Source organism: Paramisgurnus dabryanus, chromosome 24, assembly GCF_030506205.2.
Source record: "Paramisgurnus dabryanus chromosome 24, PD_genome_1.1, whole genome shotgun sequence".
Taxonomy (NCBI): domain Eukaryota; kingdom Metazoa; phylum Chordata; class Actinopteri; order Cypriniformes; family Cobitidae; genus Paramisgurnus; species Paramisgurnus dabryanus.
This window is the reverse complement of record NC_133360.1, coordinates 29431609-29455811: the sequence shown is the minus strand read 5'-3', so window position 1 is coordinate 29455811 and position 24203 is coordinate 29431609. Positions and strand designations below refer to the sequence as shown.

The 24203-nt window shown below is 37.0% G+C and overlaps 1 protein-coding gene across 2 annotated transcripts in view; it reads left to right on the top strand.

Moving 5' to 3' along the window:
• grm7 (glutamate metabotropic receptor 7) overlaps positions 1 to 24203 on the top strand; it is a 189091-nt gene that overhangs the window by 54501 nt on the left and 110387 nt on the right. For both annotated transcript variants that reach the window (XM_065259835.1, XM_065259836.1), the window contains exon 2: positions 1347 to 1563. In XM_065259835.1, coding sequence (XP_065115907.1) covers positions 1347 to 1563 — 217 coding nt within the window. The remainder of the gene's footprint in view (positions 1 to 1346; positions 1564 to 24203) is intronic.

The window sequence follows — 24203 nt, the reverse complement described above, 5'->3', positions numbered from 1 at the left end:
GCAGTTGCCTCAATGCATTCAGGGGCATTTAGGAGCGTGGCATGGTTGTTGGTGCCAGACGGGCCGGTCTGAGTATTTCACAATCTGCTCAGTTACTGGGATTTTCACGCACAATCATTTCTAGGGTTTACAAAGAATGGTGTGAATAGAGAAAAACATTCAGTATGCGTCCAAATGCCTTGTTGATGCTAGAGGTCAGAGGAGAATGGGCCGACTGATTCAAGCTGATAGATAAGAGCAACTTTGACTGAAATAACCACTCGTTACGACCGAGGTATGCAGCAAAGCATTTGTGAAGCCACAACACGCACAACCTTGAGGCGGATGGGCTACAACAGCAGAAGACCCCACCGGGTACCACTCATCTCCACTACAAATAGGATAAAGAGGCTACATTTGCACGAGGTCACCAAAGTTGGACAGTTGAAGACTGATGAGTCTGGATTTCTGTTGAAACATTCAGATGGTAGAGTCAGAATTTGGCGTAAACAGAATAAGAAAATGGATCCATCATGCCTTCTTACCAGTGTGCAGGCTGCTGGTGGTGGTGTAATGGTGTGGGGGATGTTTTCTTGGCACACTTTAGGCCCCTTAGGGCCAAATTGGGGATCGTTTAAATGCCACAGCCTACCTGAGCATTGTTTCTGACCATGTCCATCCAACAACCATGCCACGCTTAAAATTGCTGAAATCACCTTTCTTTCCCATTCTGACATTCAGTTTGGAGTTCAGGAGATTGTCTTGACCAGGACCACACCCCTAAATTCATTGAACCAACTGCCATGTGATTGGTTGATTAGATAATTACATTAATGAGAAATTGAACCGGTGTTCCTAATAATCCTGTAGGTGAGTGTACATTTGAATAAACAAGTATTAAATATTTTTAATTAAAAAAAAAGGCAGACAAATGTCATGTATTTCATAAATATTTAATATTTTGCTCAATCCTTGTAGAAATCTCATTCTTATTTACTCCCAGAGAGAGAGAGAGAGAGAGAGAGAGAGAGAGAGAGAGAGAGAGAGAGAGAGAGAGAGAGAGAGAGAGAGAGAGAGAGAGAGAGAGTGTGAGTTTCAAAGTCAGCTCATCCTTGCCTCCTATCTGATTTCCGAAGTCTCATTCCGAGATCCCGAGCAGACCGGCATTCATATTATGACCACGTCAATGCTGGCTGGCAAATACAACTGCCTATGAAAGTTTAAATAAGTTACATTCAATCACAGAATCACAGCAGGGGAACGCTCTATCATTTTCCATTATAAGCGTTGACAGAAATACAGATTGGACCGACCCAGTTTTCCGAGCGCAGCAGTGAATCTAACCACCTTTTTTCGTCCGGTTTCAGATTCCACAGATCAGCTACGCTTCCACCGCCCCGGAACTGAGTGATGATCGACGGTACGATTTCTTCTCTCGAGTGGTTCCTCCTGACTCTTTCCAGGCACAGGCCATGGTGGACATAGTGAAAGCGATGGGATGGAACTACGTATCTACGGTGGCTTCCGAGGGATCTTACGGCGAGAAAGGAGTTGAGGCCTTTATGCAGATTTCAAGAGAAGCAGGTGAGCCTAAACAATGCAGTTTGTAAAAGCCTTATGCAGTCTTTGTGCCATTTTAATAACAGCCTATCATTATATTTTCCAAAACAAGTCACATTCGCAGAGAAATGTTTGGATTTCTCATTCATCTCTGTAAAAAGTTGATTACTAGAGACATCTGCAAACTTTCAATGAGGAATTTGCAGTGTTTACCCAAACAAAAAGCTACACTGAAAGCCACTTATCAAATAAATGAATGTGTAAACAATTCCAATAGCTGTCGACGCTGGAAATGTGGCGTCTCTTTGTCGATTGCAAAACAATACACATACTCACTCAAACAAAGTGTGAATGCGCCCCAGAGGAAAGGACATTAATTCAAAGCGTCTTCCTCATTAACGAGAAAAGCCAATTACTGAAACTTGACTTCTACCTTTTAGGGCACAAATTAGATTGTAAGATGTAACCTGACATGATGGGTAATTTGGGTTGCTTAATGGGACAGACTTTACAGTATAACAACTAAATCAACGTATAATTGTGACAGATAACAAAATAGATTTCTTAAATAGTTTTTTTTTTTGTATTAAAAATACATGTATAAATTAGATATGGCTACATTTCTTGGTTTGATACAGGTATGTTGTTCTCTATCAAAAAATAAACCTTTTTTCTTAGCTGGTACTTAAATATTAAAGAACACCTATTGTCCAATTCACGTTTTTAAATTTCCTTTGTTGTGTAAGTGTGTATTAGGTCATGTTTACTATATGCTAAAGGTACAAACCCCAAAGTAAACGATGACGCAAGTTATCATGTTAGATCGACATTATGATAATTCCTCCTGTTAACTCCTGTTAGCATTGCATTGTGAGCGAATCTTTCAAACATAGTAAGGAGCATCACATTTCCTGCTGATGTATTCAGGCCAATCACAACGTACAGATTAGCTGTGTTTTTTTAACCATAAACCACACGAAAACATTGTATTATACCAAATACACAAAATAAAATTGTTTTAGCAATAAAATAAGTGCACTTTAAATAATACATATTTACTAGGCAATATGAACAATTTTACAAAATGTTGAAAAAATTGCCAATTTTTACGTATTTTTCAAAGTGGAAATATTCAAGTCTTGACCTGCGCAGTGTGCGAGATTATTTCTGTGCTGAATGCACTTTGTCAGGGTTCGAACAAGTTTGTGATAGTTTCGAACATGAAAGAATTATACATATAAATTATACTCTGTCTTTTATGGGCAATTTCTTCCTGGAAGTACAGTGGAAGTCCTTATATGGGCATTTCACCCGGAATAGCGCACACACACCAACCTGCAGCTGATCCAAAATCAACTTCACCAGATAATGTTTTTGTTTGTGAAGGATATTTGATTCTTACCGTTTTGGAATCCATTCAGCCGATCTTCGGGTCTGACGCTAGCACTTTTAGCATAGCTTAGCATAAACCATTGAATCTGATTAGAGCATTAGCATCGCGCTAAAAATACTCTCATTCTGGCGTAATAATCAAGATCTTTGCTGCTGTAATATGGCTGCAGCAGGTGTAGTGCCTGAAAATATTACGTAGTGCCTGAAAATAGTAACTTTCAATGGCAGTGGACTATTTTCATTACAAAAAATATGATAAGACTGTGAATTTTACCTTGGTTAAAAACTTTGACATTTACTTATTATTATTTAATAATCAATTACTTTATTGTTTAATCATGAGTTATTACTGTTTGCCGAATCAATTACTGCATAACATGCCATATATGTCATGTTCAGAGTCTCCCAAACACGGTTCACAGGAATTTTGACTGCAGGATGTAATCCAGATTTATTACGCCGTAGCTTTTCCGTCACACTCCTAATGACAGATTCATCTCAGCAATCATGGCACACCTATGTCTCTCACATCTACCCTGTCATATTATCTGTGTCTACCTCTTTCCTTCAGGCATTTCTCATCTTAAGACCTCTTCAGATGTGTTTTCCCTAAAGAGGAAAACTTGTTTCCGTAAACTTGTATTTCGCAAACGCACTTGTGACTTTAATCCTGTGTGAATCAAACACATTTTTGCTTTTGCTTACACAAAAAGCAAATCACCAGTTTTTCCAATCCTCAGGAGTCTTAAGAGAGAAATATAATAGCATGTGTGTAAATGTTGTATATTATTTTCGTCTTTTGTTATTATTGAGCATTTCTTTTTCAAGTAGAAAATTTAAAAGGAAAATAGCATTAAAGTTTATCTATTATTCATTTAATTTGGATTGTCGTCTGAAAATTTTTAATTTTTGTTTCAGTTCGGACAGCTCTTACATTTATTTTAGTCTAGGACTAGTCTAATCCCTGCCAGGGAAACCACCCCTTTAGATGCCCTTAAGTATACATTTGGATTGTAAGTATAATCAGCATCTCATTCAACACATAAACAGAAGTAGCAGAATCAAACTCATGAAGTGCATGTAAATAGCACACAGTGTAAAAAGTCATGCAATACATACGCAAATTCCAATTTTGCATGCATATGATAACGCCAGTCCTTCCCGTTCACTTAATGTATTAATTTCTCAATTTTGGTCACTTGAGTTTGGGGTTCGATTTGGGATTTGCTTTAGGATGTCATTTTATGCAACAAAAGTTCTAATGCTAATGCCAAACCCAAGTGGTAAGAGAAACCAATATTTGAAAGTAAAAAGTGAAAGTGACATGCATGTCAGGTATACAATGCATACTCGAAATTTGACCTCTGCATTTAACCCATCCCAGTGAGTATTGAACACAAGCACACTCACACACACACACACACCTCGAGCAGTGGGCAGGTATCCCAGCGCCTGGGGAGCAATTAGGGTTAAGGTGTCTTGCTCAAGGGCACCACAGTCATAATCCTGCCAAGATGAGACTTGATACAACATGAAAAAATGCGGTGTATTAAGTGAAGGGGAATGACTGGCGAGTACAAAACTGGAATTTGGCATATGTATTGCATAACTTTTCACACTGCGTGCTGTTTATGTGCAAATAATGAGAATGGGTTGAAGAATGTGATCATGAATGCTCAGAATGAACCTTGTAGAGACGAACAAATATGATTTCCGTTTTACAGACATCTTGTGTTAATATTTGTCAAACACTAACATTAGGACAACTACTCCCAACCAAACAGCGCTGTAGCCTCACATGCCAGGTTCTGTATTAGCTTTGGCGCCCACCGTGGCATAAATTCATTTATATTGTTTATCTGTGAAGCCATTTCAGTCCACTCGAGATCAGTAGAGAGAAGGCTGTTATTAATGTTCATAATTTGTGTATTTGATTATTCTGTATGGTGTATAAGTGGCAGTTTGTTGATGTTTACCGCTCGAATTGCTTTGAGACCCACACACATTCATTAGTGGAATAGTGCTTATCCTATTGAATATAGTGGGAATGTGTTTTCATACGGATGAGGACACAGTTCTGTACAGTATTATGCTGGATCACTTTGCCGTGATTACTGTAAGCTGTCTTAGTGTAGGTATAACCCTACTGTGAAGACTTTAATGTGTTACTTGTGATTTGAATTAATTGTGGTCACTGAACTTCTGCCCACCAGAGGGGAAGATGCACCTGAGAGCATTTCAAAGTGTTAAGTGTACTTGAGATGATTTTTATGGTTGCTCATGGTCATGGGGAGCAGTGCTCGTGTTGTTTTATACATTTATTGAATTAAGGGTATCTGTGTGAAGTATACTTGAGTAAGCTAATGTAAGAAATGCACAGCTGTTTTAAAGGCTAAACGGCCGTTCACGTTATAACGATAACTATAAAAAATATAGTTTTTGTATTAAAGAGAATAGCCGAGTTCACACCACAACTATAACTATAAAGATACATTGAACGATATGGTTGGGATCACTTTATGAACATTTTTTTTTCATCATTCACAGCCAATCAAATCTATTTGAACTTCAAGTGCACGCGTACTTCAAATAGCAGTGGAGCTCATGAGGTTCATAACATAAAATGACCTCAGGTCTGCAGCGCTGATGCAGTTGCTCTAAAACTCACTACGCAATGCTTTTTTTCTCCCACACTGACTATGCCAAGATATTATTACACAAACTAGATTCACTGTTTAGAGTTACACGGAACGCAGTGTGTTAAATACATCTGCTGGTTAATGCAATGCGCATTTACATATTCAGTGACACTTTTGCAACATTTGCAAACGTTTTATTACAATAAAGCAAATTAGCAAGTTATTGTTATGATGTGGACGCTAATATATTTATCGTTATAGTTTATTTTATAATGTGAACAGCCATTTATCGTGCATGTATGCAATACTAATGGGGTGGACACAGTAAACATGAAGCCTGTATTCACATCGCTATACCCCTTATTATTACTCGCTGGATTTAACCATGGGTCAGACAAATTTTTTGCTTGAGTTGAGGCAAATAGCGCATGTTTGCGGCAATTTCACCGCCCGAATTGCATTCATTCACGTCAAGCCATGTGAATTTGTATCTATTTGCGTCTTTGCATTGACTTTGTACAGAATGTAATCTACTTCCACAAATTGTTGAATTTTCCGTACATTTTTGCATTTTCCGTAAATTGTTGAATGTTTGGTGTGTATGACCCATGAGAGGTTTGTCAGTTTTGCCTGTTTCATTCTTTAGAACCTGAATAAAAAATCATTGTTTTTACAAAATTTTTTTGGCTGTCAATTCTAACACAGTGTGCTTGCATCAAGTATAAATTGATAAAAAAAAATATATTTATATGTTTCAATAAATTACAATTATTGATCATTACGGCGTGTTGTGAGTTTGTAAATATTATATGTATGACCCTCACATTTTCTGAGTTATCTTGACAATTCCTTTTGAACTTCATCTGATTCAGTACATTGAGGGTTGATTTTGTCTATTTTTTTTCAAGAAATCATCCAGAAAAAAGAGACATCCCAAAGGATGACCAGTCATTAATATTGCAGTGAAGCGACTTCTAGTGTTGTCTGATCTCTCATTAAAATTGCAGAAGATCTGGCCAGGGTTGTGATTTGTTTTTTTAGCAGTCTGAGCGGGCATGCAAGGATAGGTGACGGATCTATTCATATTGAAAGTTGATTCAGAAAGCGTCTCTTTGTGGTTTGGAGGTAGTCAAACTTTTCTTAGATTGGTGTTGTGGAACATGAAAGTTTGAGCTTCAAAATGCTTTTGGGTTTTTATATTTTATTTATTTATTTTTTAATCTGCTTGCAACAGTTCCTGAACCCTGAACTGTTCCTGAAAGTCACATGGGTACATACAGTATGTGGCAATAGCCAACAATACACTGTATTGGTCAAAATTATCTTTTTATGCTAAAAATCAGAATATTATATAAAGATCATGTTCCATTGAGATATTTGGTAAATTTTCTACCTTAAGGGGGCGTGCACACCAAAGCATTCACCAAAGTTTTTTCAATTGTTTCCAATGAAAGCATGCCACTTTCAAAAACACCAGCAGCTGACTGAGTGCCGAGAGTTGAAAACTGTTCAACTTTGGGTGAAACGCTCAGCTCGTCAATGTCACTTCTCACTCGACCGTCCAATCACATTGAAGGAGGGGTCGGAGAAATATCACAACAACCAACCGGTGCATTGTTCAACGACTGAAAATCAAAGCAGAATTACCATAGCAACCAAAGCGCTCAGATGAAAAAAGCTGGCAAGCGCCTATTGTCGATGTCAGTCTGCCGTTTTCAGCCTCGTTTAAACGTTTTGTTGTGCGTGCTCCCCTATTATATCAAAACTTTTGTGAGTGGATTCAGTTGCTAAGGGCTTTATTTGGACAACTTTAACTATTTCCATGCCATTGGCAAGTTATTTTGTCACTTTTCCTGCCAATGACGCTTTCCTGACGAGTTTTTATGGTAATCTGTAATTTTCACCCTTAGATTCCAGATATTGAAATAGTTGTATCTCAAATAGTGTCATATCCTAACGCTTATTTTTCAACTTCCAGTTGATGTATAAATCTCAATTTCAAAAATGTGACCCTTACGACTGGTTTGTGGTCACATATTCAAGAAGAGGTTTAAAGACATGTTCTGCTCTCAAGATATCATGAGCTCCTTCATCAGTGTTTGGATGACATCATGCGGCTAAATTTAAGCAATTTTCAGTCATGCATTTCAAAAGGCTTACCATTTCACTTCTCCAGGTGCAAAGTTAAAAGTATTGAATTGGAAAGTCAACGCAGCATCATCACATTTGTCCATAAAGTTTAAAGGTTCAGTAGGGATCCTTCTGTGAAAGCTACTGAGACCAACTTGAGATATCTGCAAACTACATCTGTGTAGTTTAAGCAAACTGCTTTTATTCAACCCTGGAAACAAGGAGAACGAAATTGGGCTATGTAAATGTCTCTATCATCTTCCCCTATTTCTTTCAATTCTTTTGAAGGCTTAGGAGAATGAAACCTAATTTGAATCTGTGAAAATGATCACTTGCAGCGGTCCGGCCTCAAAGGAATCTGGTTGAGACCTTTGATCCATTAACTGCAGCAACACAGATAATGTTGCTATTAGTAGTACGGCTCACAGACCAATGCAAAACAGATGCTTTGAGGTACGAAACCAATACGCCTGACTCGCTTTAAATGATTTGTCAATTATTGGCACCTAAATGACAGCTTGTTTCCGTCTCATTGATTTTAAGGTAATGTTCAATACTGAGATTGGTCAACAGTTGCTGGATCGGTATAAATACGCCATCCAGTAAGTTCGGCACCTAATTTGGCACAACCTTTATCACATAAAGTTGTGTTGTGCATTAAATAGATGAGTGTACATTTGAGTGTTAATGCCAAGCTATCAGTTCTGGCATTGTGAGTTGCATTAAACATCTGCCAGGCTATTTGGAAAATTTCATGCAGTGAAAAATAGCACATGATTATCTGTAAGTGCGAACACACCCCAATGATTAGTACAGGATTTAATTGGGATGTTGCAACTTTTCATTATGCAAATGGGCAGAAGAATGCAGATGATCAAAATCTGGTATTATTTACTGAGATTATACATCATCACTCCACTACAGCACTTGATTCGATTCATAAAAGTATGGTAATTTGCTTGAGTACACTATGAGTCTGGATATACGCCCTATTATAAAGCTCTTGTCTACTGTATGATAGATTACGATTGCTGTGAACGCTCTAAAATATCTAATTTCCTTTAGTAATAGCACAATGTTAATTCAACCAGTCAAATACTGTAGTGCTGATTTGGTTGAAACTTCACTTTTATAATAACATCATTAGGAATGAAGTAGGCATGTTTCGGCTCAGAGGACTGTTTCAATATCGGGATCTGCTATTTCTATTTAGCATCTGCTTAATCGGGATTCATTCATGGATGACAATGAATTAGTCAGCATAGCCCAAAATGTAGATTTTAGATTTCAATTCATATTTTTTGTGCAAGTTCTTTGCCTGCACAGTTTGTGCCCAAGAAATGGATTCACTGTCAACAAGGCCAGCTTTGACAATTTTTCAATGTTGACGTGCACTTGTCAGAAAATGTCTGTTTTGTGATTTCACCGTTATAGTTGCAGGAAATAGAAGAACTTTCACTGATAAATGTTTGTGGGCCTCTATCAGATGACACTTGCTGCTAAATGACAAACCTTTGCTTCTAAGGTGCCCTCTTAAAATTTTATCAATATTTGTTGACATGTGTCTCATTTATTGCATCCACAATTGAGTAGTGAGTGTCTGTAGTCTGGATTAGATCTAAGCATTGCTAAGTAGACCACAATTAAAAAAAAGTTCACTGTTTCGATCCAACAATTAGAATCATTCCCAGTGAAATGACATCACAGTAACTTTACAGGTATATTTTCCTCCAAAAGTGTTTGGATTGGTTCCTCTTAGTTTACCAAAAACCATTATGCTCTATTTTTAATCTAGGACTAAGACTTGGGGCCCTATCATACAATTGGCGCAATGCAATGTTGTTTAAATAGCAAATGCATTTGTGCCCATTTGTGCGCCCATGGGCGTTCTGATCTGAAAACGAGGTGTGTTCAGGTGCATTGTTTGTGCGCTGCTATTTTGAGGCAAGTAAAATTGACTACGCCATTGACCGACTAAAACCTGCTCTAAAGTCTAAATTCAATGGCGAAATATTGTTTTTGTTATTAAAAGATGAGACTTTCATTGGTTTATTGCACGTTATGCCCCAAACAAACCCATTACTCATTACGAAAATAGGAACAACCCTTTTAGACTGTGTGCTAGGCGCACAAACCATTTTTCCTGCCGTTAAATCAGCAAAACTAAATTCAGACACACCCATTTATATGCCGTGTGCTTTAGACCATGCGCTTAGATTGTTAAAATAGGGACCCTAGAGTTCAATGCTGTGAATTATTGTGAGGTTAAATCCTTCTGGAAAGTTTGTATTTCCAAGAATAAAAAGGTTCTTAGTAGTGAAAAAAAATCTAAGAAAGAAATGTTTTTTGTTTAAACCTTTTGTTTAAATGTTTCTTCCATGCCATTGCTTCGAAGAACTTATATAGCACTTTTATTTTAAGTAGGAAGGCATAATTGCAATGTGATTCATGAGCAGGTGGTTTTGATTGAGAAAAAATATTTACTTGTAAATGAAATTTTAATTTATTCATTCATCATACTGACAAATACAGAAAGCTTTAACCTTCTGTACTAGTAAAAAATACAGTCACAGGTAACTAATTATTTATGTATTATATATTTTTTGCATGCACAGAGAATTATGGGAAATGTAGTCAATTCAAAGCTATTAATTTATAAGTTGGCTAAACAAGTACTGTCAACCTTTTTTCCCATTTTAAACGTTTATTTCTATAGCATATTTTACAGTTTTACAATATTGCATTATTAAACAAATGGTAAAAAAATATGTAAGTTTAACAAAAAATAATAATTTTTGCTTCAGATTTTTATAAATTGGGGAAGAAATCTAGTGGACAATAGTGGAATTACAGATTACCGTAAAAAAGTTAAAGACATAACTTGTCGATGGTGGGGAAAGAGTTAAAAACAGCCAAGTCATGGGCGATATATCCTGTCAATAAAAAAAAAAGGAAAATGCAATGAATTTGAGCTCTGTGTATAGAAAATATTAAGAAGCATCACTAGTTTAATGTTCAATATGAATGGTCATTATATAAACGAATAGCATTAACTAAATTCTGAAGATTACATTTCATGAAAGTTAATATAACCACCAAACTATCAGTTTCAGCCGATATCAGTCTGAATAATCGGTAGGAACATTTTATACTGTTGCATCTCTAATATGTGGTGCTATTAAAGCAAGTACTGTAAAGAAGATATTTCATAAGATGTATATTAGCAATAGGAACTTGCTCATGCAACTGACACGCCTCAGATTGGAAATGGAGCCTGAAGAAAATCACAAGAGATTACTGTGAGTTTGTGGCAGCATTCATGTGCACTCTACATAAATCCTGACATGACTTAATTGCACCATTAAAGGCTGAAAAGATCTTGCTGTTCCTAAGTGTGTTGAGATGGTTGCCCTTCATTGCTTGTTTGTGATCATCTGCACTCGATTTCAAGCTTCAGTCTCATAAAAGCGGTGGATCAAAGGAAAGTAAAAGCAGATGGGTATTAGCTAGTCAGTCACTAGACCCGACTTAAGCTCAGGTAACAATTTAGTGCCCTGTAGAGTGAAGAGTTGAATGGGGAAAGCTGTTATTAAGATGTCTCTCCCTCTGTTCTTCTCAGGCTGGGAACGCAGCGGTAACATATCAATGAGAGCTTTTCACACACTGAGCCCTTTCGCCAATGCATTATTCATTTTGCTTCTGTAGCTCCGTCCTGCCATGAGCGCCGATGGCGTACAAATTGTACACGCAGAGATTTCTGTGCTTCTTTTCTATATTATATTAAAATTCTACAACTCAACATGCATCATAGACAGACAAAGAACCTATGTAAACTTATTGTCTTTCTGTCTCCAAAAGAGACCAAGAATATCAGTCTCTGTTGAATAGGAGCTGATAATGATGGACTAATGAGATGTGACTTAACCCTTTGCCAAAATTGTTATAGGAGTGCCACCCCGATCAATAGGGGTTTGTTGAAGGGCTTGTTTGACGGTTATAAACTGAACGGCTGATAAATGAATGTAGTCGCACAGATACACAATACTATTGACTTGCAGACAAGATGGAGCTCAGAGGCTGTGATTTTCAAATATTTTCCATCTGGAGCATGTAAACAGCTACACATCAGCAAGAGTCAAGTGTCTTTGCTCTGACACAGTAGAGATGTGTTCACAGGAGGAGCACTGCAAAATAATGATTTTTAAGAAAAAAAAATATTAGTATTTTTGTCTTGTTTACAGAAAAAATATCTAAAAACTCTAAAATTAAAATGCTTTTTCTCAATGAACAAAATGACCCAAGAAAATAAGTCTAGTTTTTAGACAAAAAATATCAAATTTAAGTGATTTTGTGCATAAAACAAGCAAAGAAATCTGCAAATTGGGTAAGCAAAAAAATCTAATATGGTACACTGAAAAAATACATTATGGTGCTTAGCATCACGTTTCTTGCTCTCAATTTGTGTCTTGAGAATATTTTGAATTTGCACGTTTGAGGCGAATAGCGTGTGTTTTCACAGCAACCCGTCATTCACATCACCTCCTGAAAGTCTATTCCAGTGCTTCCCAATCCTCCTCGCAGAATGTTTTAGATGCCTCCGTATTTAACATCTAATCTGATTTAACTCATCAGTTTGTTAGGAAGATGTGTTTACTATTTTGGAAGGAGACTGATAAGTTGAATCAGGTGTTTTAAATAAGGAGACATCTAAAACTGGATTGGGAAGCACTGTTTTATTCGCATATTTCCATTGACATTGTATGTAATCTACATGTGCAAAATATTTAATATGCATTTGCACTGCAAAAAATAATTTTCAGGAAAAAAAATCTGCAAATGGGGTAAGCAAAAAAATCTTGAACATTTTTCTTGAACACTAAATTCAAGAAAAATTCAAGAAAAATCCGCTTACCCCATTGGCAGATTTTTGCTGCTTGTTTTATGCACAAAATCACTTAAATTTAATATTTTTGGTCTAAAAACTAGACTTAATTTCTTGCTTATCAAGAAAAAGCATCTTGATTTAAGAATTTTTTAATATTTTTCTGAAAACAAGACAAAAATATACTAAGACATTTTTTCTTGAAAATATTTTTTTTGCAGTGTGGCGTGGATGCCCAAAAAAACTATTTGTGAATGAGATTAGAAAAGTTATTTAACTCATTCCCCGCCAGCCATTTTTTGAAAAGTTGCCGTCAGCATTTTTTGTGATTTTCACAAAAGCCTTCCAGGAAAATGTTGTTCTAAAAATATATAAACATACAAATATATAACATGAATGAACAGGCGCTCTGCTTTTAAACAAACAAACAAAACAGGAAAAAAAATTTCATCCTATCTATATTTTTTAAGAATACCAATTTTGCTGAACTAATTGCATTTTTGTGAAGGAATTTTGTTAGAGATCAGATTGGGAACGAATATAAAAACATACACAGATAAAATTAGTAAATAACATTTTGGCTTCATTTTTTTATAAATTCGGTAAGTGCACCATTTAGTGAATAATCGCGCTATTGCAAATTAACAAAAAATATCCGGAACCTATTTTTAATCCAAATGTTTTCTCTTAATTGACAAGATATCTCGTCAATGGCAGGAAAGAGTTAAAAGGGAAATCTGTTTTGTCTTGTGTAATTAGCAAATAGTTTTATCTTTTAAGCATGAACTTTATTACACTTTGTTCGATTTTTCTGAAAAATAAAAATGTCTTCGGTCTCTAATCTAACATGTAAAAGTCTATAATAATTTACAGTTCACAACAAAATATACAGAAATACAAAAACAGTTTAGTTTTGTGCAAACACATTTTGTAATTTCAAGTTTTATGTTTACCCCATTTCCATACACTATAGCATAAATCAGTATTATGCTATTAAAACTTTATTACTGTATACACAATAAAATCAGTGCATTTTTTTACAGGCTATCAATGCATATCTTGTTGGCTAAAACGTAGTTAGCTGTGCAGTCTAACAAAAAATTCACTATTAGTTGTTTTTTATACTTGCTTGCTAGCAAAGCCAAATTTGTCACACAAATGGCTGTTTACTCTTCCTTGCAAAGAGTATTCAGTGTGTGAGGTTATGCTCTTCATCCATCCTATGAGTTGTCAATGTGCTAATCGTCCACTCGCGACTTCATTACGCAATTTAGTTTGCTCCTCGTAAATCGACAAGACAGCTTAACGGCTCCTTTCCACCTCCGGCCCCGTCGAATGCAAAAACTCAAGCTGTGCATCGAAAACAAGCCGTTCGGCCTGGGTTTAAGCAGGCGTAAAATCATTTTATTCACACGCGCATTATTGAAATAGCAAATGTATTCAGGGGCGCAGCAGAGAATACAGGAATACCTGTGGCCTGGGGAAGTACTTTAAACTGCAGGTTCCACAATGCAGCCCAGGCTGATCTCTGCCACTTTTAAAAGAGAAACACTGCTGGAACTGAGCAACCACAAATCCTACATTAATACCAGCAGCCGAAGCCCAGGGACGAGATTCAGCCGAGCTGACTTCCTCAAACAGAATTCTTGACATGAGCAGTGCACCATGGGAGTTTTCCTTGTAGCCGTTTTCCTTTAATCCCTTCCCATTTATTCAGTTGTATTACTCTGCAGCTGATGTTAGAAGAGGGTCGATTAAAAATGGTTTTCTACTAGTTTGCATCGTCGATCATCTTTTTGCATCTTTTGAGATCCTATTGCAGTTTCCAGCCTGATCTCACAAGGATTTGTACATATTTTACGAAGTTAATCATGCAAAACGTACGATTATCATACATCAAAACAATAACGAAACCCCACCCCTAACTCCATCATCACAGGGGTCAAGGCAAATCATACAAACATGCATGAAGATGGTCATACAAATTATGTAAAATACATATGAATTACCATGAGATAGCGTTGGCGGTTTTATAATCTAGCGATAAACAATGTGCTTTCCCCTGACATATTGTTTGCCTCGGAGTAAAGGGCACTTAGTGCCAAAACGTGTTACATGGAAGTTGCCGTAAAAAAAACCCCTCATTGTAAGCAATGACATTTCTATCTTAAAGTCTTTTGTCAACTCTCTGCCTTAGGAAAACTAAGCCATTTAGCTCAATTTGGGCCCTTTTCCCCTGAAATGATGTTGGATCTGTTGAGTATTAATAGCGTTGTAAAACAGTGGCGCAGTGCAAAACAAATTGGCTGTAAATAATTCAGAACCAGCTTAAAAGACCACACTTCTTGCAAGCTTACAGTCCTAAGAGAGCAAGCGTATGCCGGCTTTAGCTAGTCTAGGGCCTCGTACACACTGCACACTTTCGGGAATAACAAGCATGTTAAAATGCAGAAGTGAATCACTTAAATAATCGTCTCATGTCTGTACAGAGCAAGACTCACTTCTGAAAATGCGATGATTGACACAGAGGTAACTATAGCAACGTTCTGCCGTCTCGCATGGTTATCATTTGACCAAAATAATATTACAGCTTTATGTTTTGCAATAAACCCCCGCCAGCGTTGTGGGTTGTACCCATTTGTGCGGATTCTTCTCTCAGCGGTGTTGCCATGTCCGTGTCTTTTGTGGGCTTATATACCAATGTGGTGCTTAACCGTTTATGTCTTTGGCTCATGAAGCGATCAAGTTTTTGGTGTTATTAAAGTGGGGAGGTGCCATTCCCAATACTTTGATCTTTGAGGTAAAGCATTGGGATTTACTTGGGTTTATCATGGGATTTTTCTTTTCACTGTTTTTTCATGCAAGATCTGGCAACACTAGTAAGCAAACGCTTGTGCCTCTGTCGTTTTCTGCACCGCACATACAGAAGACTTTTTGCCCTTCTATGCATTTGTTTTTCAGAAGAGAGACCTTTAAATACTTCATCAACAACTAGTTCAGTTAAGTAGATACTATGCAGTTTTGAGTAAATGCAGTAGTTTATTTGTTAGTAAATATATGTGGGTTGGCGTGGGTAAAGATTTGCAGGGAGGGTTGGGGCAGGGTCATTTAAAACAAAATAAAAACATGTACACTGACATAAATGATTATTAGGAACACCTGTTCAATTTCTCATTAATGCAATGGTGTAATGGTGTGGGGGATGTTTTCTTGGCACACTTAAGGACCCTTAGTGCCAATTGGGCATCATTTAAATGCCATGGCCTACCTGAGCATTGTTTCTGACCATGTCCATGCCTTTATGACCACCATGTACTCATCCTCTGATGGCTACTTATATATATATATATATATATATATATATATATATATATATATTTATTTATTTATTTATTTATTTATTTATTTATATTTATATGGTTTCAATACATTGCAATGTAACTTGCGTGATGTCCCTAAATCTTTAAACACCTTTTGAACCCTTTTTTTTCTGAGAGTGCAGAACAGAGCCAGGGCGAGATTTGTGATGTCATCCTAAACATGATTTCAAAGGACGTTCATGTTAATGTTTGATAAATGATAATGAAATCATGTTACTGTGCATTTAAAGTGAACATGCATTAGGAAGGTAAATAAAAAAAGGTTTGATTTCATGTCATGAATGTTTTTACATGATGAAAGCATAGAGTAGATGATTCATATGAATATATAAACTGACCCTCTGCTCACACTATGACTTCAACAGCCAATCACTTAAAATTATGGAGGCCATCTAACAGGAAACCGATCCCCCCATCCATTAGGAGAGCAGTTCTCACTTTTCTCCTTTAAAGTCCATTAATGGATAATGGATGAGTGAAGTGCCTCTTATTTGCAATGCTCTTGTCTTTAAACTTGCACTTCATCTAGTGTTGTGGACTCGTGATTCCCCCCGAAAAGCCCTGTAAAGAGCCTGTAAAATAGATTAGCCTGTTAGACGTTCTTGAGGACAGATCCATGAGCTTTTAATGGCACTGATGTCAAGGTGCATGCCGGGAGACAGGAAGGAACAGTGCGCTTCGAGATGATATTTATTGGAATGCAACATTCACAGTAGTGTGCTTTATCGGATTGCTTTATCTGGGATTTTTCTCGGGATTGTTTGATTTTTGGTTCATTCACACTGGCAATGATGGCAAACGTCCTCACTACGGCACACCCCTCACGGCATTGTTTTTGCATCTTGTTCACACAAAATGCTTTCCATAAGCGATCCCAGAACATTTAGGGGATGTGTTTGCATTCACACATAACCTGCCAATTTTACGGGTATTTTCTGGGACCTAAGTGCGGTGCGAATGAGGTTTATGTTGGACGTTAACGTACGGGGTGGAATAAGGGGAATTGGATTGGCAGATCGTGTCCCAGACTCACAGCATTGGTTGACCTTGTATTGCTTGGAAATAACATATTTGAACGTATAAAATATTTAAAATTTTTAGTTTCTTGCGGTTGATATATCCAGTGTGCAGCATTCATTATTTCCTCTCACGTAGGGGACTTGACCTTTTCAGTTCTCCCAAAGTGCCTTAAGCTGTGTTGGTAGTGAGAGATTTTGTGCCCTAACAAATGAAAATATGGCCGGCTGAATATTAATTCGAAGCGTTCGGAGGTGGGTGAGCTTTTTGAAAGACCGCTTGAGGTTTTACCTCACCAAAGCAAGATTAAGCAGGCGCTAAGAGCATATGTCCACCTTATGTTTTGCGGAGGCTTGTTTTTGTTTCGCAGAAGCTTCTCGATTAGTCAGAGCAGACTGTTGAGATAAAGTCGTGTTTATTGAAGCATTCATTATTTGCTGTAGGTTAAAACTTGGAACACAAATCTCAAAATACACCCTGATTACTAAATTAATGTGGATTTCTGGTGCTTTAGCAATTGAGAACAGATGCGCTCAACTCCCAAATAGTTTATGGGTGCGAGTAATAAAGAAGTTATCCAAATAAAAATGAAAAACCGCACTTTCGAGATAAAATTTTATTGATTTATTTATACCATGTCTACAGACGCGTTTCGGCCTAAGTCATCATCAGTGTGTACTGTGCTATAGCAATTAATCAGTGCACATTATTGTAAAGAAAGCGAATGAATTTGTGTACAAACAAAATGTTATGAATCTTGCAATACCTCTTATACATCTTTACTTGTGGGTCATTGGGTTGAAACGGCAGATTTGTGTTCCCATTTTGATAATGCATTGCTTGAGTTACCACAGTATTTGTGGACATTCATATTTTATTTGTGTCCCCTCCTGTGAAAGTTGTAAAATCTGTCTGTATGGCAGTATGGTTATATTTGCACAATGTTTGCTAGGATTGCAATGATAAATGCAACCAAATATTTCTAGACCAGCAGTCGAAACCTCAACATTTCGACCTATACAACTCTTAGGCCTAGTCCACACGGACACGGGTATTTTTATAACCAGAGTTTTTCCTCCTGCGGTTTAAAAGAAATCTCCACCTACATGAACACGCAAAAAACGTGATCACACGCTGTCAAGAGCAACTCAAATCGTAAAACCACCTTGGCCCATCAGAAGCCTAACAAAAGTGACATCGCAAGAAAAAAATTAACGGTTTTACTGTTTACACCAGTGGTTCCCAAACTTTTTCAGCATGTGGCCCCCCTTGTGTACGGTGCATTCCTTCGCGGCCCCCCAAAGAAAATTTGTGACAAAAAACTGTTCTAAAACTCTTTTTAACATTTTAATAAAAAAAAAACATTAAATTATACAAAAAAGTAGTGCTTTTGGTAAGTAGCCTTATTTTTTTTTTAATTACACAGAATTCATGATAAATTAATGTATTTCATAAAATGTCATAAAACTGGGGCCCCCCTGGCACCATCTCGTGGTCCCCCTGGGGGCCCCCCTGCAACCGGCGTTTCTTAAAATAGGGGTTTTCCAAAATGTTTGGTTTCAGTGATGTCATACTGCGTTTCCGTGTGGACGAACAGTCGAACTGCGGAAAAACAGTCAAGGTTATAAAAATACCCATGTCCGTGTCGACAAGGCCTTAGTTTTGGGATGGGGATTCCCGGTCATGGAAACACACTTGAAATATCTAATTGAAGTCTTTAGGATTGCTTGGAAATGACATTAAGATGTGTTTGGTTAGAGTTAGATGGACTGTGGCCCTCCAGGATCAGGAATGCCCACCAGTGTCTTAGTTTGATGTTGATTGGGCTACATGGTTTGTTAGATATGCTGATACACAAACTCATTTAATGATGCACAAGATTTGAAAAAAAATGCTTGCCAGCTATAAGAACTTTCATCATTGCAAACTTTAGTAAACCCTATTGTGACAGAGCTGAAGACGGTGGCCCCAAAAATAGTAAATTGTTTACAATCAAACCTTCAAGGAGGAATGGGCCAAAACATATGCTATTATACATCCTGGTTTAGTGTGTCTCACAAGATAATCTGGCCCTCGAAAGAAAACCGTTTAAGACGATGTGGGTCAGGACTTTGAGTGAGATAGGCCTACAACAAAATCGAGATACATTCCCAGTAGCCTGTCCTAAAATCCCACCCTTAATACGCCGTATGCTTGCTTTTGTCCCATAGCTCCTGTTTTGGACTTCTCCTCTCTGATAAAACATCCCTTGAGAAAACACAGCATTTGTTAAGTGGATAGCGAGCGAACGCACATTAATATTTTACCCGTGTCCCCTAAAATCCTCGGGTGACAATCCTTCCGGGAGCTATTTTCCTGTCAGCGAATCAACAAGGGTCCTTTTGTTTCCCAGAAAATCCCACCTTTTTCTTACTGTGTGAGCCTTCAGTAAAAGCATTTTTATATCCGCCGTATCAGTTTCTCATTGTTTTCCTTTTACATCCTTGTCTTTTTAGTCATGGTGGGTCGCTCTTACGTCACAGCTTCACCTCGGGGCATGAATGCTGCTTTATTTTGTTGGCGAGTCTTATTGTTGTTAAACTGCTCAAACCTCTCTCAGCTGTCCTCTGCGATTTCTAAACCTTTCAATCTGCATTTTATTCTCCAACTGTGCTTTCTAGTCTTTTACGCTGCAGAAAATCAAGACACCAGTGCTTGTGCATTAAGTTTCAATTTTGTTAAAACCTGAATTTCTTTGTCTAATTGTTGGGGTCACTGCATCTCACGTACGTTGAGGATGAAAAACAAGAAAAGCTCTGTTGGTGGAGATGAAAGAGACTGCAGTCTAGTTATTAGTCTGTCATGCCAGGTTATGCTATTTGTGCCCTTTCGACTGACTTGTTTGTAATTCGAGGGTTGAGTGATGGCAGGGGTTGGGCTAAGAAAGTCTAAAGTCTGGATGAACGGATATAAGCTATGATTTCAGTCACTCTCCTACTGTGTGCTCCTCCGATCAGTGTACCCGTTTGTTTCTGAGCCACAGGTCACCAACGCAACTGCTAATCAGTCCATCATGTGCTCGTGTGCCTTACACGGTGACGTGGCGGTTCAACTCAGCTTTTTGAGTTATTCGTCTTTTCCACTATATGTTGTGACTTTATTGATAATGCACAGTAGTGACTTGCACAAAGGGCACAGGCATTTATTTTGGGAAGGCAGCTGACCAAATGCCTCAGTTTTATTATAGGGTTCAACTGGGTTCAAAGCCGTACAAAATTGGGCGGAAAATGAAGGGCTTGGTGATTGATGTGTAAAATTATTAACATCAATTTTTGGGTGAAAATCTTAGAGGTTCCTTTTTATTTCTCTGTGTAGCTGACAGGGTGAGTTAGATGTCAGGGGTAAACGTGAATGTGGAAAAATGAATAGTGTGTGGATTAATTATAATAATAATACCATTAGATTTGATTCATTTTTAAGTGGTAGTTGCATGTGTAAGTGGTAGATGTACCGTGCTAATGGGGTAAAATTATCACTGAACACAGTGCCATAAGTGGCTTTTGATGTTATTAACAAATAGTAACCGCAATACGATAAAGGACACCATTTATAATTCATTCATCTATTTATGGTTTATTAGTCAAATTGCATGTGATATTGTGTCCTTGATGCATTAATATGTATTATACCACAAGGCTGTTGAATGGTTTATTCTGATTGGTTAAGAAATGTTTCACGGGTATGCATTATTTTTTGATAAATGCACACCAGGCCTGTCAAAAAGAGTAATGTCTGTGGTTATCATAATATAAGCAGAATAATTGACCCCGGTCCATTGAATTATTCAAAAATAATACACAAATGTGGTGCAACGGCAGTACCACCAGTGTGCATTATTTTCGAATAATTCAACGACCCGTTGTCAATTATTCAATACATATAATTTATATATATGTGTGCGTGCGCGTGTAGGGTTCCAGTAGCTCGGCTGGTAACACTGGTTAAGGGATGAAGCTGATAAAATGTATATCATGAATACACAAAATCCTCTCCTGAAATGTATATAAACAATATAAACATGAATTATTTAAATATAAAAAAGAGGTTACATTTTGACAATAAAATGATTTAATTTGTGCTAACATGATGTGTAACAGTGTCAACATGCAATAAGTAAATTATGTAAACAATAAGGAAAGAGGAATGTGCTCGAAATGTAATGTTAAATTGGATACTTTTATGATTAGATCTTAAAAAAAAAACAGAAAAAAATCATGAATTCATGCCATGACAGAGAAACCTGTAGGAAAAAAATGAAATAGTTTATCCATTCAAATTCAGATTAAGTTTAGGGGCCAGATTTACTAACAGCTTGCACCAGCGCAAACCATCATTTTGGTTTTAAATAACGACTGTCGGGATTTACTAAAAGACGCACAGTGGATAATTAGCACCGAAAATGTGTGGTGTAGTTCTTTTTGCGACTTATTGCATATGCAGTTTTGCTTTCAGACGCAACCATTTTGGGAGGAGAATATTTAAATGATTCAAGCAATGTGATTTACTAATGTTTGCACGTGTGTTTTGACTGCTATTTGCATCATTATTTAAAAGCATGTCTTCAATTATTTTGTTTTTGAAATGGCTGCAATGGTTGCTGATACAAGTAGGCATCACATAGATCAGAGAGCATGTGGTACAAGACATTTTTTTTGTAATATGGCTTCATTAGCTGAGATTTCACACCCCTGTGGTGCTGAACTCAAGCTCATCAGGTGTTAGTAGATCACCCGCACCTCATCAGCTCTGCTTATTTGTGACCCTAAACTAATTTGCGCTGCTCTTAGTAGATTGTGTTCGTCATTATGGTTATTTATTTGACACCTTTTTAGTAAATAACCTACATATATGACCACTCCCATCTTATTTAGTAAATCTGGCCTATAATGTTTCGTAAAGGTTTAGTATTTTAAAGTTCTTTTCACGAATCCGGGGCAACATTCTCAGAACATCCTGTACTGAACAGCTTTGACATTCACCTCCACTTTTTTGCTGAGCTTGCAGGAAGCTCTCCAGTTTTTGTCTTCTTCTTCTGTTCCCACTTTAGTGACTCAGACAACACCTCCAGGGTCGACCCAAAATCGTAATAATGCAACCGCTCTGAAGGACTAAGCGTGTTAAAATCTCAGGTCATTGGTTTTCTTCGGAGAGCCACTAAAAATTGAATACAAAGTTTGGTTTGATACGGTTTATATCTGAGACTGAACATTTCCTGTTTTATTTTGAAGAATCAAACTGACATGTTTTGTTCTCTTGACATTTTTTGTTTACCTGAGTTGCTTGCTTGTGGCAATAACGCTACAGAGTGTTGCTGAAAAGAAAAGTGGAAAATAAAAACAATAATACGTTTTGGGCATATTCCTACTGTACTTTCTTAAAGGGATAGTTCACCACAAACTAGAAACTTAATAATAACTGCATCTGTTATTGAATGAAACTATTGTATAATGTTATCATAAATGGCAATTTTTGCAGGGTTAAAATAGTTTTGGTTCAAAAGACAGTAATTTTTTTATATTTAAAACTTCAGAAAAGCATCATCCAAATGCCATTACTTTAATTGAACAACTTTTTGGCCTACAACATTATTTTCCTTCACATAATGAGTGCCTCGCCCCAGTCCCTGTTAAATTACCCATTTACACTTCCGTTGGCTATTTGAATATTGCACGCATTAAATTTCTGACCATGTTTCCAGCTGTCTGGTGAGCTATTGGACGTGCATCAGTGCTCTGAAACAACGTCTGAGTGCATTTCAGTCTCTCTGGATTGATCTGCTTAATGTTTTATTCTGTGTTTTGTCACTCTCAACGCTTCAGCGCAATAAAAACAAGAAGAGAAGACTAAACACAGCTTTCACTGAAAGAAAACACGGCTTTGAAGTTGAGTGGGAACATGACTTTAAAGTTCAAGAGGAACACCTTTAAATCCAGCTCACACGTTTGCTCCCCCAGGAGTCTGGTCGCTTATATACTTTGTTTACCCCGTTTGCGCTAACATCTTTGTCTTCTGTTTTAAATTGTAATGTTATAGACAATAACCATTTCTCTTGGGGTGATGCAAACAAAGATGTATAATTGAAATGCCTGCTGTGTGCTGACAAAACATGAGAATGGTTAAAAGTGAAGAATTGCAGGGTAAGCGTAATCGTACTGTAACTTCGGTTCAGTGATTGATTTTCTAGCTACATGAAATTACATTGCATTTGTGGGTTTGGCAGCCACTTATATACATATACAGTATGGTGCAAAAGTCTTAAGCCACCTTGTCACCATTAGATTTGTTGTTTTTGTAATGGTTTACTGATCATATAGCATTTTTCTCAGTCTCTTTTTTAGAATACAATCAGAAAATGTGTATTTAGTATTAAAAACTGTATAAAAGTATAAGCTGAAATGTCAAGTATTTAGGGTAAACTCCTCTTCCACTTGAGCAATAGCAGGCAACTGCAGGATCTCTTAAACCTTAATTAAATAAAATCCTAATTTCTAATTTTAATCGAATGACTTCAGGACTTTAGTCTCGTCAAAAAAGCTCAACATGAGACGAGTCACAGGCTCTATATGCAGAAAGATTTTATTAAGTAGATAAACAAAACATAAACAAGAATCTATGGCATGGCATGGCATGGCATGGCATGGCATGGCATGGCATGGCATGGCATGGCATGGCATGGCACTAGACATAGCAACTACACATAACGATAATCCCTAAATATATTTCAAAAACCAACACTAAACAATGGAGACAAGAGGGCTTATAAAGGGAAAGGGAACCAATAGGAACATGACACATATCACAAGGAAACCAATGAAAACATAACACATGAAACTAGATGCAAATGGCTGTAACTGAATATCAAAATAAAAGACATGAACCCCTAAACATCAAAATAAAAGACATGAACAAACCCTGACAACAGTACTGTATATATAAAATTAAATGATATAAAAATAAAAAAAACTTGCATGCCTTTAAAAGTAACTATTCAAGTAAACTGGCAGAATACTTTAATAAGTAAGCAACCACAATTAAAAACAATAACCAAATTACTGCATACACCCTGATAGTATGCATGTTTCTTGTCACAGGAAGTGTTTTTATATTTATTACCACAGTATTTCATACCTCTTATGTTATAAAATGCAATTAATTTTAAAGTTTATTTTATAGTTGACATGCTAT